Here is a 16,180-nt window from a genome sequence, read left to right on the forward strand (position 1 = left end):
ATAGAGGGAGGAGCCAGTGCACACCCAGAATCCAAAGCTTTCTTAAAGTGGCCTATCTCCTGCGGAGCCCGTCTATCCCCCATGGTCCTTACGGAGTCCCCAGCATCCTCTACGGACTACGAGAAATAGATTTACCGGTAAGTAAAATCTTATTTTTACTGTTCTGGTGCAACATTCTGACTTTGTGTATGACTGTAAATCGACTAATAAAACCTTTTTGAAAAACAAATAAATAAGTGCAAAGGTAACCTAACACCAATGATAGCACTATTAGCCATTGACAACGTAATACTGAACAGGTGTATAGATAAGATGTTGATAATAGATCCCGAAAATTAGTAAATAATAAAGGAGTTAAATGAAATTGGTAACAGCTATAGGTCCTGAGGGTTTATAGGTGCTAATATGTTTTGTCTGTATGTTATGATATTTTTTGATACATTATTTAGGATGTTATCTGTTTTCAGCAAAAAACATTGAAAGGGAATGTAGAGGACAGCATCACAGACGTGCCTGTTGTAAAAGTAAGTAGTGTCACTATACTAGTGTTGATACAGTATCACGTTCAGGGCCGGCAACTGAAATTTTGGGGCCCAGTACACATATGGTTTTGGGGCCCTCCCATCCCTCCCTGGTAGGTACAGGCTGGTTGACGACTGGCTCATACCCCATCTCTTTCCGGTCTCACCCCCGTCTCCTGCAGCCTCACCCCCATCTCCCGCAGCCTCACCATCCCCCTAGTGTCCCGCAGCCTCACCATCCCCCTAGTGTCCCGCAGCCTCACCAACCCCCCCCAGTGTCCCGCAGCCTCACCATCCCCCCAGTGTCCCGCAGCCTCACCATCCCCCCAGTGTCCCGCAGCCTCACCATCCCCCCAGTGTCCCGCAGCCTCACCATCCCCCCAGTGTCCCGCAGCCTCACCATCCCCCCAGTGTCCCGCAGCCTCACCAAACCCCCAGTGTCCCGCAGCCTCACCAAACCCCCAGTGTCCGATAGCACACTGCCGCTGCTGCTGCCACTGCAATGGCAGCTGGGAAAACTTTTGAGAAAATTAAATGACCACTTAAGGGGGACACAAGAACTGGCGTCTGAGATTCCTGAGGATCCGGGGCCCCTTGGAATCTCGGGGCCCGTTATAAGTGTCCCCTTTGTCCCCCCTCTGTCGCCGGGCCTGATCACGTTGCGTAACTACATACTGATTCTGTACCTGCATGTGCAATCAGCAACCTACTGAACCATGGCAGAGGACCAGGCCACTGGTAACAGTGTATTAGATTACAGTACGTACTACGGGGGTCATTCCGACCTTATCGCACGCTGCAGTTTTTTGCAGCGGTGCAATCAGGTCTGTAGTGCGCCTGCGCATGGGTCACAATGCGCAGGTGCGTCGCTCCCTGGCGACGGTCGTCGCCAGGGAGCAACAGAACAACGAATAAAGCGATCGCAACCGTTTTCAGGGAGTGTCTGTCCGAACGCAGGCGTGCCCAGCCATTTCCAGGGAGGGATCTTGACGTCAGCTCCGTCCTGGATGATCGCAGCGGGTAAGTCCTAAGCTGTGCAGAGACTACACAAACTTTTGTTTGTGCAGCTCTCTGCACAAGCGAGCGCAGCCCTGCACAACGATTCCCCCTCCCCTATAGGCGGCGACTACCTGATCGCAGCTGTGCTAAAAGTAGCCTGCTAGCGATCAGGTCGGAATGAGGGCCTGTATCAACTACAAGACTAGTATATTTCCCAGAGACAGGTCATGCCTAAATATCTTCAAATTTAAAAGAGAGCGGTACAGTCATCACATGTTAATAGACTTGCAGATATGCAGCCCCTGTATTAGCACATTTGGTGGTAAATCACACTTTCTTTCCAGGGCTGTTTCTAGACAATTTGAATCCCAGTGTGAGCATTAAAAAAATGCACCTCACCCCCATAAACATGAAAAAAAATATTTTGCACACTCCTGGTGAGGGGACGCAGCCTCGCTAAAATGGGAGTGGTCTCACTAAAATGGGTGTGGCCTCACAGGAAAAGACTACCTTACACCCCAGTTTTTGACCCTGCAACAACAGACCCAGCCACCACAGGAAAAAAAACATTTCACCATATTAAGCCCCACACAGTAATGCCCCTTGCACCATATTATGTAACACCCCAATGCCCATGATACCTTATGCCCTACAGTAAAGCATCTAATTACTTTTAAATTACCTGCTCGTTGCCAGGGGTTTTACACGCTTGGTCTCATGCTCGTTGCCAGGGGTTTCATGCTCTGGGTGTCATGCTCATTGCATGCCCGCCAGTGCTGATATTTTGCTCCTCCTCCTCCCACCCATAGTACTCCGCTCGAGGGGGCGGCGTTTCACAAAATGACACGACGCAACCGCATCATTCTGTGAAACTTTGCAAACGGAGTACTATGGAAGAGGGCGGAAGAGCAGAAGGAGCCACAAAGTGCCACGGCGGGCGTCCCATGTGATTTACATGGCTAGAAAGGGCACTGTATCTCTCTTCCTCCCATACCTCTCACTTTCTCTACATCACCCTTTTCCTCCTATCTCTCTCCCTCACTTCCTCCCATGTCTCTCCCTCTTGCTCCCATTTCTGTCTCATGACCTTGTCCTCAGGTGGTTGGAGCTCAAGAGAAAAATAATGCATCAGTCGGGTAGTCAGTGAGAGCTGTGATGGGAGGGGAAAGGATTCTTCCTCTCACTTTTTGGGCCTTATTCAGGTTTGTTTGCAAACCAAAAAAGTACACTAATGGGCAAAACCATGTTACACTGCAGGTGGAGCAGATGTAACATGTGCAGAGAATTAGATTTGGGTGGGGTGTGGTCAAACTGAAATCTAAATTGCAGTGTAAAAAATAAAGCAGCCAGTATTTACCCTGCACAGAAAAAATATAACCCACCCAAATCTAACTCTCTCTGCACATGTTACATCTGCCCCACCTGCAGTGCAGTATGGTTTTGCCCATAAGTGTGCTTTTTTGGTTTGCTAACAAACCTGAACAACCCCCTTACTTGGCAGTTGCTAAACTGACACATTAGAATGTTATATAATAGATATTCTAGCCTATCATATGTTACCAATACTACAAAATATAAAAAGAATGATACTAGAGGTTATCAGTGCCAGAAAGTGCTCACAAAGCAATCCATTTGTTTGTATAAAACTTTCTGCAACTTTTACTAAATACTTTGCATTATCTCTTGCTCTGTTCTTCTAATTGAAAACTGATGTATACAAAGAGAAGTATTGTGGTGTATAAAAATAAAAGCAACACTGACGTCAAATTATTGATAAAAACAAGATAAGAGAAAAACATACAAATGTGTTAAGTTAAACTTGTATAAAACAATAAATAGCGGAAAGCATCTCAGTGAAGAGAACAGTTACTGCCCAGCTGAGTAACACTAAACCAGCCTGATAGTGGTATATTTTTTGTTTATAAATGCAGAAAATGCAAAAATAAAAATATATTCAAATGGTGGGTACACACTAGACGATGTGCTATATAAGCAACATCGCCTAATGTTTCCCCCTCCCGGGCCGGGTGGTCGCGGCTGGGCGTACACACTGAGCGATATGACGACCATACCGCTCAGTGATGTCACGCTGCGGCCGGGCCGTAGAGGCAGCTCTTGGACGACAGCCCAAATTGAGCACACATAAACGGACGACAGCGAGGATCGTTAACGACCCGTAGGGCTGCGCATCACTCGCCGTTGCTGGCATACACACTTGCAGAGAACGTGAACAAACGTTGCTCAGGAAGGGTGAAAATGAGCAACGTTGTTCATTTCTCAACAAGTGTGTATGCACCTTTATTGCCACAATGTCAGTAAATATACACCAAGTGTGTCAGCTTGTTACTTATAGTTAAGTAGAAGGCCGTACTTGATGCTGTGCCTTAGAAAACAAAATAACGTCTTGATGATCGTCATACATTTTTTTTTCTTTCCAGACATTTTCAGATGAAATGGCGAAAATGATATTTCACATGAAGCGAGCCAAGAACAGAGTGCTGGATAAGCTAAAACATCAGGCTGAACAATAAACAGGACAAAGCCATTTCAATATTTATATTTCTATGCGTCTCCAACCCTTCATAATATGGTGGGTTCCTTGTTGCCCAGGGCCGGGCTTGTTGGAGGGGCCTGGGGATGGGTTCGGTCAGAGTCAGCTGCTAAGGAGGTCATTGTCCCCCTTTACAGTGGTGCCGAGTGGGACAAATATCCCCCTGAGCAGCTGCCAGCATTTTCACATTTTTTAGGGCTTGTGGCCATGCCTCCCCACATTTGACCATGCCCCTGGCCCGTGGCCGCTTTTGGCAGCCCTGTGTAGCAGTATAAGTGGTGTTTCAGAAACAGTAGAGGGAGTGTTGGTCACGAGAAGCCAGATACCCTATGGCTAGCCTTCCCTTGGGAATAATGTAAATGTTTCTATTGGAACATCAGCATTGTAGTGCTGTATGCAACAGGTGGCCAATGCCTCTAGAACTAACACTCAATGAAGTTTGTGAACTCCCCCTACTCAGATTCCATTGTATCACTACATACCTTAATAGGGTGTAATACACCTCCTCACCAACACATGAAGAATCTGGTCAGGTGAATATTTATGGCCTAATACAACCTGATTTAGCCAGAAGCCATCTTTCTGAACAACATGGTGGTACTCCTGCCAGTGTGGGTGTCACTACCCGTAAGAAAGTCATTGTTGCTCCTGATGTTACCTTTCTGTAAAGAGTGATATTCCCCTTTATAACACAGAACTAAGCAATATGCTTCTCTCTTGCCAGTGTGTTACATGGATGGTACAGTATGTATTCATTTTACTAGATACAAGCCCGTCAAAATGAAGGAACAACATCACAGTAATGTCAGGGCAGGTGAACGGAGCAGCAATTGAATTTCTCACTCGGGCCCAAAACACTTGAATTCCCCACATAGAGGTGAGGAGCAGCGTTAGCCTTGTATTATATAGGATATACTGTATGTAAAAGTCATTTAAAGCACCACAAAATCATAAGCTAAAATAATGTAAATGCAATAAACTTTCTTAAGAAATTCTAAGTCTCCTACACAACTCCTTACTAACATGACCCAACCCACTGGATGTGATCCTAATACAATTCTCTTATACACTGTAGGGATATACAATACTATACCCCCAAATGACCTGACCACCGGACATGACCATAATACATCTATTACACTCTATACAGACACAGGACACTACACCCCTAACATGACCTGACCACTGTACATGACCATAATACATCTATTACACCCTATACAGACATAGGACACTACACTCCCAACATGACCTGACCACTGGACATGACCATAATACACCTACTACACCCTATACAGACATAGGACACTACACCCCCAACATGACATGACCATAATACATCTGTTACACACTATGCAGATACAGGACACTACACCCCATACATGACCTGACCACTGGCCATGACCATAATAATAGACATTGTACACCATGAAAACATAGGACACTGTCCATGAAATGCCTTTGTCATTTGTTAGAAATTTGCATGGTAGACCCCCTTGTGTTTTGGTTCTTGGGCAAATGCTGAATTTGCCTGCTCAAGCTGTGGCACTAATAGACACCTAATTCTGTATGCCCAAGTACAGTGTACTAATTACAACACAGGCTACACCAGGTTCAGAAATATCAAGAAAGTCTTATATGAAGTTCCCAGAATCACATGTATTCAGTAATCATTACACCTTCTGGATATCACTGACATCATGCAAGTTACAGATAAATAATATTGGAGTGCTCTTCTCTAGGTAGGCTTCATTCCCTGTACCAAGATGGCTGCCAACCTAAGTACTGTCCATGCACGGTGTCTTCTTGCCACTGTGTTAGTGTGCCATAGTGGGAGACAGTAGACTTCCACTTAGCTCGCGAGACACCTGCGATTACCTGCCTTCCAACATTTTTTCCAGTGATCCTCCACCGCAACCTGGCATCTGCATGCACGCACCGCCTGGTGAGCAGTATGACACCCTGCTCTGCTCAAATTCTGCTCCAACTACCAGTGTGTGTAACAGTGAGTACAGCTGTATCTGCTTTATCTTCAATTAAACCACTGGTTAAGGAACTGGACTCTTTGCTGACTCAGGGCGTCACTGGTGAGTACAGAAACTCAGCTACATCAAACTTGTACTCACATGCTTCCAACAAATAAAACAATGGTCTTTACAACAATAACAACAAAAAGAGACCACCATACGGTAGACTGTAAGGTCTCCTGAGCAAGACCCTCTTCCCTCTTGTGCTTATCCTTCCCTCACTTATCCATAATCTCACTGGGCACCAAAACTTTGGTTTCTGCCATCTACTGGTTATTTGGGTACTATAACTGCTGATGCAGAGATAGATAGATAGATAGATAGATAGATATACACACACACATACAGTACTGAACAATGCAGGGCATGGACACTGTGTAAGTCACTTTTCTTGTTTTGTTCAAACCGCTGCTGTTTATGTACTTTGTTAGGCACTGCGGAGCCCTTTTGGAACCATATAAATAAAGGATGATAATACTTTGACATGAAATGCACAATCAGATGTGTAGCTCACAAACAGCTGCGTTATACAGCACGGAGCACATTCCTCTGCACAAGATTAGATTCTCAGGGCAGCATTTAGCTCATGGTTTGGTCATAACATTAAGACCTATGTGAGCATATATTTTACTTAACTGCTTAGGCACTAATATAAAATGTCACGCCAAGTCCAGGTGATGGTGACCAAGTGGAGGGTGGGAAGGCAAAATATTGGACGATATACCACTTGGAGATCATGTTCCTGCGCCAAGAGCAATGGCGCATCCTTGCAGGCTTCGGCCAGTGAGCCTCTTGCAGGACAGAGGTAGAAAACTGCTGTGTATGCAGCTTGGCCGCCAACCAACATGTGCTGGGGATCCTCTCACTATAGTAGGATCCAGACCATACCACCAGGGTATTGGAACCAAAGCCAGACTACAAATGATCCACTGCGTCTTTCTGGTGTCAGAGTAAGGGGGCGATTCAGATCTGATCGCTTCTGTGAGTTTTCGCACAGCGGGCAACCAGCAATAGACTGTGCAAGCGTATGCACCGCAATGCGCACGCGCATCGGCCAACAATGGGCATCGCCGGCCAGCAACAGGATGGTGCAAAAATTCAGATTGCACGGGCGTTCACAAGGTGATTGACAGAAAGAGCCATTTGTGGGTGGTAACTGACCTTTACTGGGAGTGTCCGGAAAGATGCAGGCGTTCCCAAGCGTTTTCAGGGATCAGCCTGTTCTCATTGCACTGTAGGAGTATGGTGGTCATTCCGAGTTGTTCGCTCGCTAGCTGCTTTTAGCAGCCGTGCAAATGCTAAGCCGCCGCCCTCTGGGAGTGTATTTTAGCTTAGCAGAAGTGCGAACGAAAGGATCGCAGAGCGGCTACAAAATTATTTTGTGCAGTTTCAGAGTAGCTCCAGACCTACTCAGCGCTTGCGATCACTTCAGACTATTCAGTTCCTGTTTTGACATCACGAACACGCCCTGCGTTCAGCCAGCCACGCCTGCATTTTTCCGCTCACTCCCTGAAAACGGTCAGTTGCCACCCAGAAACACCCTCTTCCTGTCAATCACTCTGCGTCCAGCTGTGGGACTGAAAAGCTTCGCTAGACCTTGCGTGAAACTACATCGGTCGTTGTAATAGTACAACGCGCATGTGCCTGATCGCTGCGCTGTGACCGAAATTTGCTAGCGAACAACTCAGAATGACCCCCCCCCCCACCCCAAGTCCTGGGCTGCACACACTGGATTTTTGCAGCTCTGCGTACGCATAGGATCGCAAACTTGCACGGCAAATTTACACTCCCCCTGGAGGTGGCGACCATCTGAATGCAGAACAGCAAAAGTTGGCAGCCCAGCAATCAGGTCTGAATCACCCCCAAAGAGAAGACTGGTAAATGTGGAAGCAGACTGTGTCAGGACACAATGGCTGAAACTTCATTGGAAAAGAGGATGAAAACCTTAGGGGTAAATTTACTAAAGCGTCTTAAACAGAGAATTGGTGATGTTGCCCATAGCAACCAATCAGATTCTGTTTATCATTTTCTAAAAGGCAATAGAGAAATGATAGATAGCATCTGATTGGCTGCTATAGGCAACATCACCTATTCCCTGTTTTAGAAGCTTTAGTAAATTTACCCCTTACAGCAGACCTGGCTCTGAGCAACATGTAATTTGTATCCTTTCATTTTTTTTATCTTAATGTTAGGTTTTATTTTCATGTAAGTTTATTGTTGTTGGCGGCTGCCCTCACTATTTATACTTTTATGTGTTTATTGATGCTGCCCTATTCTCTGATACTGTGAGTATTGGATCACAAAAATGACATGTAAAGTGTTAATTTATTTACATACATTTGGAAACTTTGTTTGAACTCCAAGACACTGCTGTGATCTTCTGAATAAAATCAGATATTTATTTTTTGGACATGTTTGTAGCGCACTGAGGTTGGCGTGATAAAATCTTGTCCTATGCATTTGTGTGGACTTACAAGCGCATATCAGACATTTGCAGCCGCTGAGTCAGCATTCCGGGTGGCAGCAACAACGCAAACGCATGCAAGAGAATCGTTTCGTGGGTGGGAGTAGTTGTGTAGCCAGAGTTCCTAGCATTCTGAGTCGCATCACCTAGCATGAGGTAGGTGTCAGTGCAGATGATAGGGATGGACGGAGGAATGATTGCATAGATGTGTAGGACTCTGTACACCTATAGTCACATTAGCATGACGCTGACAGCTGACTCAGCATTAGGCGCTTGTTCTGTATAACCGGAGGCCACTACCTCACTAGGCAAAGCCTGCCCTGTTTCTGTTCTTTGGGGCAGAGTTTACCAAACTCGCTCATTAGAGTCTAGGGTTTAAAGGATATGCATGATTGCGCCCAGATAGTTAAATCTAATTGACTGAGGTACTAATTTAGTCAACTGTGCTCAAGCATGAATAGCCCTAAAACCTGGACTGCAATGGCAGAGAATGGGAAACTCTGCTCTGGGGATATTTGGGAAGCGCTTCTCTCTACTTGGCTACAGTTTCAGTAAGTTACACTTATGGAGATCTGAAGGGAAGGTGAAGAGGTCTCAGCAACAGGATTGTAAGGGTGGTTATTTTTCATATACATAGACTGTACTAATGGTCTCTTTATACACTGTATATATATCACAACTCCTCTTCAGAGGAATGATGAAATGCTGCATCACTTGTTATGGACAGGCTAGGAAAATGGTGTCATTAGGCCACTATTTCCACCACTACACGAACACCTGGGGGAAGTGTAAGGGGTCTATATGGGATTATGAGGGTTTGTGGGGTACTAACAGCACATGGAGCTAGTATTAAGTCCAGTGGCGTAACTAGAAATTTCTCTCCCCCAAGCCAAAAAAATTCTTTGCCGCTCCCCCATAATTGGCACTAGTAAAGCGATGAATCTGCGTGCGCCTGAAAAAGGGGTGTGGCTTTGTTGAAATGGGCGTGCGTGGCATTGCAGGAAAAGACTACCTTATACCCCAGTTTTGCAACCTGCACGCCCAGACGTTAGCCACCACAGGAAAGAAAAATAATCCTGATTCATGCCCCTTACATTATTTGTCATTTTTCCTCCTTATAGTAATGCCCAGTATACATTATGCCACATACTGCAATGGCCCTTAGACATTATGCCACACATAATGCACACACCATAATGCCTGTGACACATTATGACAGGAATCGCAATGCCTGTTATACATGCTACACACTGCAATGCCCCTGATACATTATAGCACATACAATGCCTGTGACACATTATGATACACACTGCAATGACCCCGAGACATTATACCACAATGCCCGTGATATAGTATACCACACCGCAATGCCCATTATACCCTATTCCACACACCGCAATGTCCATTATACATTATGCCACACTGCAATGCCCCTGAGACATTATACCACAATGCCCGTGATATAGTATACCACACACCGCAATGCCCATTATACCCTATTCCACACACCGCAATGTCAGTTATACATTATGCCACACTGCAATGCCCCTGACACATTATACCACAATGCCCCGTGATATAGTATACCACACACCGTAATGCCGGTGACACATTTTGTCCTACAGTAAGGCTTCTAATTACTGTTAAATTACCTGCTCGTTGCCAGGGGTTTCATGCTCTTGGTTCCATGCACGGTGCCAGGGGTTTTCATGCTCAGGGTGTCATGCTCGTTGCCAGGGGTTTCATGCTCTTGGTTCCATGCACGGTGCCAGGGGGTAATGCTTGTTGCTAGGGCTGTGCTCCCAGTGCCACATATGCCTTCAGTGCCAGATATTCCCCCACAGTGCCAGGTACACACATGCTCCCTTACCACCCCAGTGCCATTAACAACTCTCCCCCGCTGTTTTGTGAAGGAGGGACACGGAGGGCACAGCGCGCACCTCTCCTGTGTCCCCGAAGTGTATGTTAAATGAAATGCCGGTATGTGAGCCAGAGCTCACGAACAGGCACTTCATTTAATAGACCTGCCGGAGACGCAGGAGGGACACAGGAGAGGCGTGCGCTGTGCCCTCCTTCACAGCTGCGGCTAGGGAGACAGCAGATTGACATGCGGACGAACTCTGCGCTAAATCAGTGGCGGCGCCCCCCGCCTCCAAGCCACTGCGAGGGCAGTAGTTACGCCACTGATCAAGTCCAAGCGTAGCAGATGGGCAGTGGTGGAATTATGGTGCACATCACTGGCATCTGGATACATTTTGGGAGAAGTGATGCGAAGACTTATGAATTATTTTATTTTTGAAATAACCAGAGATCAGCAGCTTTTTTTAAAAAGCTAGGCAGGCGTAGACCCATTACTTGAAGTAAATTGGATTATCCAACACTGCTCTAGAACAAAACTTGCAGTGATCAGCTCTATGGCATTGCTATCTAAAAGCAATGATCTTTCAGATGTTCACATCTTTTGGGAAAATAGGAGGAGAATCACATATCTATGTACTTCCTAGAGCTGTTGAAAGCCACATTGGCTATTGTAATGTGGATATAGTTTTAAAGATGTAGTTGACATGCTGCCTCATGGAGGATTAACTGTGCATTTCAATGACCTCACACCAACACCTGACCTCAGCCTGTTACGTATTCTGCTCCTGTGCCACGGTCCATAGCATGGTATGAGGTCTTACCATGTTCCTCAATGTTTGATAGATCACCCAACCTAAAAGAAGTGTGAAGGAAACTAGTGGTGCATTTACAAGGTGTATAACTACTTTGCTTGTACAGATCTGCACCAATGGGTGTGTTCAACACAAACTCATAGCCCTAAACTAACATACTAAAATATTGTATATTTTGGGTCGTGTTCCTTTGACTACGCAAGGCTTGCTATACATAGAGCCCAATAATGGCTTTTCTAGATTCTCCTTATTGCATCTGCACAAGATAGTGGTTTTATGCTCATGAAGACAGACATGCAGTGTGATGCTAGGAATACATTTTATTTTCAGAGCAAGCAAGTCACCCACACCAGAGACCCCATCCCTATGATTGTAGCATTTGCTTAGAGCAGCTCTTAGCCACAGGCCAGAAAGGAACAGATTCAGTCACTGTCCTCCCCCAGGGTCAGCTTGTCAAACAGGTATTCTCCCAAGCCAACCTCAGCTGCCTTCACGCGTTTCAGGTTAGTGAGGTGGTCTCCCAGCTTCTTGATCAGTTTCACCTCCTTCTCCAGATACTCAGACTCCAGGAAGTCACACATCTGTCAGGAAGATATTAATCAATAAGTCCATGTTATTGCAGCACCACATATTTCAAGATGCATACATAATAGTAGCAATGTTTAAGACATTATTTCTGCCCATTTTCTATAGGGTGGAGTGGCTCTGCTAGAGAGAATTACCCTGTTTAAAAATGGCAACAAATTTCCACCAGCTAAGACAGGACATTCTGGAACAGTTCATTTCATGCAGCCATATAGAACATTTGTTACCCATGAAGCCACAAGTCTAAGTAAGATAAAGACACCCAACCCTCCAAAAAGTCAGACTGACATGTGGCATTGCTATAGGTCTAAGGTAATTATGTCCCCAAAGACCCTTAACAGTTCATTTTCCAGGCCTCCTCACAGAATCACAAGTGATATTAGCTCCACCTCTGGATCTTTTAAAAGTGTGTCAGTGAGTAAAGACTACACCTGTGCACCTGCTAGGTGACCTGGAAAACAAACTGTTGGGGGTCGTTGGGGGTCCTTGAGGACAGAGTTCAGGAACCACTTATGTAAAAGGTAGAATAATGCATGCTTGGCTGCCTTTGGCCAGCTGCCTCTAGTTTTGGTTAGTTTGCAGAATCAGCTCATGGACCCCTATACAATGGTCACATTACATTGTGCTGTGTAGAGCAACCAGCATGTTCCTATACTGTAGAGTTTATATTAGTGTCCCAAGTGTGTTCAGACATCAGCACACAGGCCCCTGCCTGTGCTAAATACCTGCTGTAATTTATTTGTTTGTTTAGTCTTATAAAGCGCAGCATATTCCGTTGCGCTTTACAATTGGACACGATGATACAACAAAACTGGGTAACACACAGTCAGAGGTAGGAAGGCCCTGCTCACAAGCTAACAATCTATAGGGAAATAGGCATTGATACACAAGGAAAGGCATTATCTATTGTATATTTGTCCACCGGATTGCAAAGGTTCTAGGTGGGATGCATGATATCACAGCAATGGAACCCTGGTCAGAAAGAAGGCAAAGTGAAAGAAAATATGTGGAGGATATGTGCGGACTGTACAGTGGGGATATAAATCGGATAGGAAAGCTTATGAAGGTTGAGTGAGCGGTTTTGGAATGTGATAAGCTAGCCTGAAGAGGCGAGTTTTCAGGGAACGTTTGGAGACTAGGGGAGAGTCTTATTGTGCATGGTAGGGCATTCCACAGAGTGGGTGCAGCACGAAGGAAGTCCTGCAATTGTGCATGGGAGCAAGTAGTGAGTATGGATGAGAGACGTAGATCGGAGAGGTCAGGTTGGGAGATATTTTGAGATGAGCGAAGAGATGTACATTGGTGTAGTATGGTTAATGTACCTATGTGTGAGAAAGTATTTTATATTGAATATGGTAGAATACAGGTAACAAATTTAGGGACTGACAGAGTGGATCTGCAGATGAATGTCATGTAATTTGTCTGGTCATGCCTATCAGGAAAAGCTTTTAGCCACTCCATTTAAAAGCTGGTGACATGCCTTACCCCTAAGAGATAAGAGTCCATACAACAGCACCAGATATGGTCTAGATGAGTGGTTCGCTGTCCTCCGGACCCCACAAAGTCAACGTTTTTCAATTTACCCAGTAGATGTACTTATTAGTCAATTACATTTTAAAAAGGTATACAGGTAGAGCCAAATATTTAGCTTGTGATTCTGTGAGGAGACCTGGAAAACATGCACTGTGAGGGGTCCCGAGGACAGATTGAGAACCTGTGCTCTAGATACAGGTATTGTATTATCCCTCGCTTCTCAAAGGGACAGATTTGGTCTATATGCAAAGATGGACTTTCGTATTGAACTTACATGAGGGTCAGCATGGTCTGTAGCAATCTTGTGGAGGTCCAGTAGGGCCTGGTTGATGCTCTTCTCCAGCTTCAAGGCATACTCTATAGCATTGGTTCCATTTCCCCACTCATCAGCGTCCGGTTTCTTGCAAAACAAAAATAAGCCACATATGTTAAGGTTAGTCACCACTACAATGTGCCAGGCTTTAGCTCTGAACCAGTGTCCATCATCCATTTCCAAATGCACTGTAGACATGCCACTAGCTACTAACGTAGGCTTTGAGAACATCTCTCCAGGTGTTGCAACACTACAAGTCCCAGCATATCCTGACCGCTGATATCCATCAGCTATATTATAAGGTATACTGAGGCTTGTGGGTTAACATCTGAAGATCCACAGGCTGTTCTAGACAGCTTTTATGAATAATTGATTCAGCCTGATGGAAGATACCAGCCCATTCAGTGCAAGGATTGTTCCCTTTCAGTTTGTTATCCCATTAAACACAATACACTGTGCTCCCAAGACAAGGCATTACCTTGATATCCTGAAGCACTACACGTCCCCCACGCTTGTTCTGGAACTTCAAGAAGTGCTCTGCTTGCTCTTGCTTCTTCTCAGACTGCTCACGGAAGAACTTTGAGAACTTGGCCAGAGCAACATCGTCACGGTCAAAGTAGAACCCCTGAAGTGGAGAGAACAAAGCTTTGTAGGTGGTGGAATATTACAGACAAAGAACTACAGCAACATCCAGATTGCGAGCATATCTGGAGCATTGCCTCAGGTAAGCAGAAGGCTGGAAGTTGAGGTAGCGAGCAGAGTCAGGTCATTGTGTGGAAACCCAAAACAAGAAGCAGAGGCTAGAGTGCTCGGTAACGTGAAGTATCCTCACTCAAACCAGAAATAAAGTTCCTTATGGTGCCTTCAGATGTGCAGAACACAGAAGCCTTCGCCAAAATACCATTAAATAAATACACTGCAGGTTATTAAAATGGCACCATTTACTGAAATGGAACTAAACACTATGTGCAGATCATAATGTTGCATAGAAGACAGTGTAGAGGGATGTATTTTAGAGTGTGCAATATAAAAAAAAAAAAACTCCACCCACCACTTAAACTAAATATATTGTTGACAACTTTGCCTGCTGAGCGGAAGACATGTGGGACAAGAAATTAGGAAAGACCAAACATGTTGAACATAGCAGCCCCCATAGTCCTACAAGACAACAATTAACCTCTAACCAGTATTAGAAGTTGACCAATATGCTTCAATTCACCCTCTGTCTGCCCGGACCACCAAACTTTATAGCAAGGGCTGGAAGGGGAACAATAGAACTCTAGGAAGAGACAGCTATAGGGGGTGCAGCTTGCAGCACATCAGCAAGAGCAATGTATTGGGTGGAACTACAGCTTTAAAGGTTTGTCACCTACTAAGCCTGGAACACTGACAATATAGCAGCATTAGTGCATGTCTCAGCTGTAGAAAGCGAGTTGCAGATAGATATGCAACACAAAACGATTGGGGCAATAAAAAAAATAAAAAACAACAACAGACAGCAGCCTGGGGAGGAACTACAAATCTAAGCATGTGCAACCTGACTAAACCCCCAATCCAACTACAGTTTACCAGAGACTGCTGCACTACAGGCTGAAAGCCCCACTAATAAGGACTCACCAGTGACTGGTAGGTGTAGAACGCCTGGAACTCCAAGTTAACGATGCGATTGACACCAGCCTCGCTCTCCTGATGATAATTCTGGCGGATCTGGGAGCTCATGATGGCAGCTTTAGGTGTTGGATAAGGATGAGACTGGAAGTGAGGATTGCTGTGTATGGTGGTAAGAATTGTAGTACGGAGAAGGATCCCTGTTCCGTTCAAGCACTGTTGAAGCAAGAGACAAGAACTCCCTCAACTGTATCTTCTGCTCTGAGATATGCTGGCCCTGCTGCCTGGCTTTTATACAGGCAGTGGGCGGAGTCTCGCAGCGCACCGCCCACATTACGTCATCTGTTTGTGGAATTGATACAATCTATCCCTGTGCATAGTACAGTTCTCCCAATTAGCCTCACCGTTACACACATGTAATACAAGACTATTGGCATTGTGTATGTGATGTGATGTGATATGATGTACTTGAACAACTCTCCAAACACCACTTGGCAATCAGTAGTATTTTCATTATTTAGTAAACCTGTTTTATTAGTCTGTTGTTGAGTTTGACAGAGGAGACTATTTTATATTTTACATATTTAAACAAATATATATATATACTTGTTTTTACTGATTTGCCTTACCTGTTGGTGATAGATCTAATGCTGCAGCAATAAACCAACCTGCTATCAAGTCTGTACTGTTTTCCTACGGCACACGGGCTGACGGGGGGGGGGGGGGGGGGGACACAACTAGTGAATAAAGTACTTTAGCATAACATTTAACTTTTGTTGTATACATTTATTTTAAAAGGTTGGATACATTTTTAGTCATCCTCAATATTAGTAAATCACTTTTCTACTGTTCAATTATCGATCTCCGTGGACTTGGGTAAATAAAGTGCAGTGTATGCAGATACTAG

General features: G+C 45.0%; 2 protein-coding genes across 3 annotated transcripts in view; one reads left to right on the forward strand and one right to left on the reverse strand.

Annotated features, from left to right (window-relative positions):
* LOC134966004 (circularly permutated Ras protein 1-like) overlaps window positions 1–5,063 on the forward strand; it is a 231,235-nt gene extending 226,172 nt beyond the window's left edge. For both annotated transcript variants that reach the window (XM_063942453.1, XM_063942454.1), the window contains 2 exons: window positions 468–524; window positions 3,959–5,063. In XM_063942453.1, the coding sequence (XP_063798523.1) occupies window positions 468–524; window positions 3,959–4,051 (150 nt within the window). In that variant the 3' untranslated portion in view covers window positions 4,052–5,063. The remainder of the gene's footprint in view (window positions 1–467; window positions 525–3,958) is intronic.
* Window positions 5,064–11,534: 6,471 nt separating this feature from the next.
* Window positions 11,535–15,549, reverse strand: LOC134966005 (ferritin light chain, oocyte isoform-like). Its single transcript, XM_063942455.1, has 4 exons — window positions 15,283–15,549; window positions 14,144–14,290; window positions 13,627–13,752; window positions 11,535–11,815 (listed from the first exon to the last, which is right to left on the reverse strand). The coding sequence occupies exons 1-4, from the start codon at window positions 15,382–15,384 to the stop codon at window positions 11,657–11,659; spliced, it is 534 nt and encodes a 177-aa protein (XP_063798525.1). The 5' UTR covers window positions 15,385–15,549; the 3' UTR covers window positions 11,535–11,656.
* Window positions 15,550–16,180: the final 631 nt, after the last annotated feature.

Source organism: Pseudophryne corroboree, chromosome 10, assembly GCF_028390025.1.
Source record: "Pseudophryne corroboree isolate aPseCor3 chromosome 10, aPseCor3.hap2, whole genome shotgun sequence".
NCBI classification, from domain to species: domain Eukaryota; kingdom Metazoa; phylum Chordata; class Amphibia; order Anura; family Myobatrachidae; genus Pseudophryne; species Pseudophryne corroboree.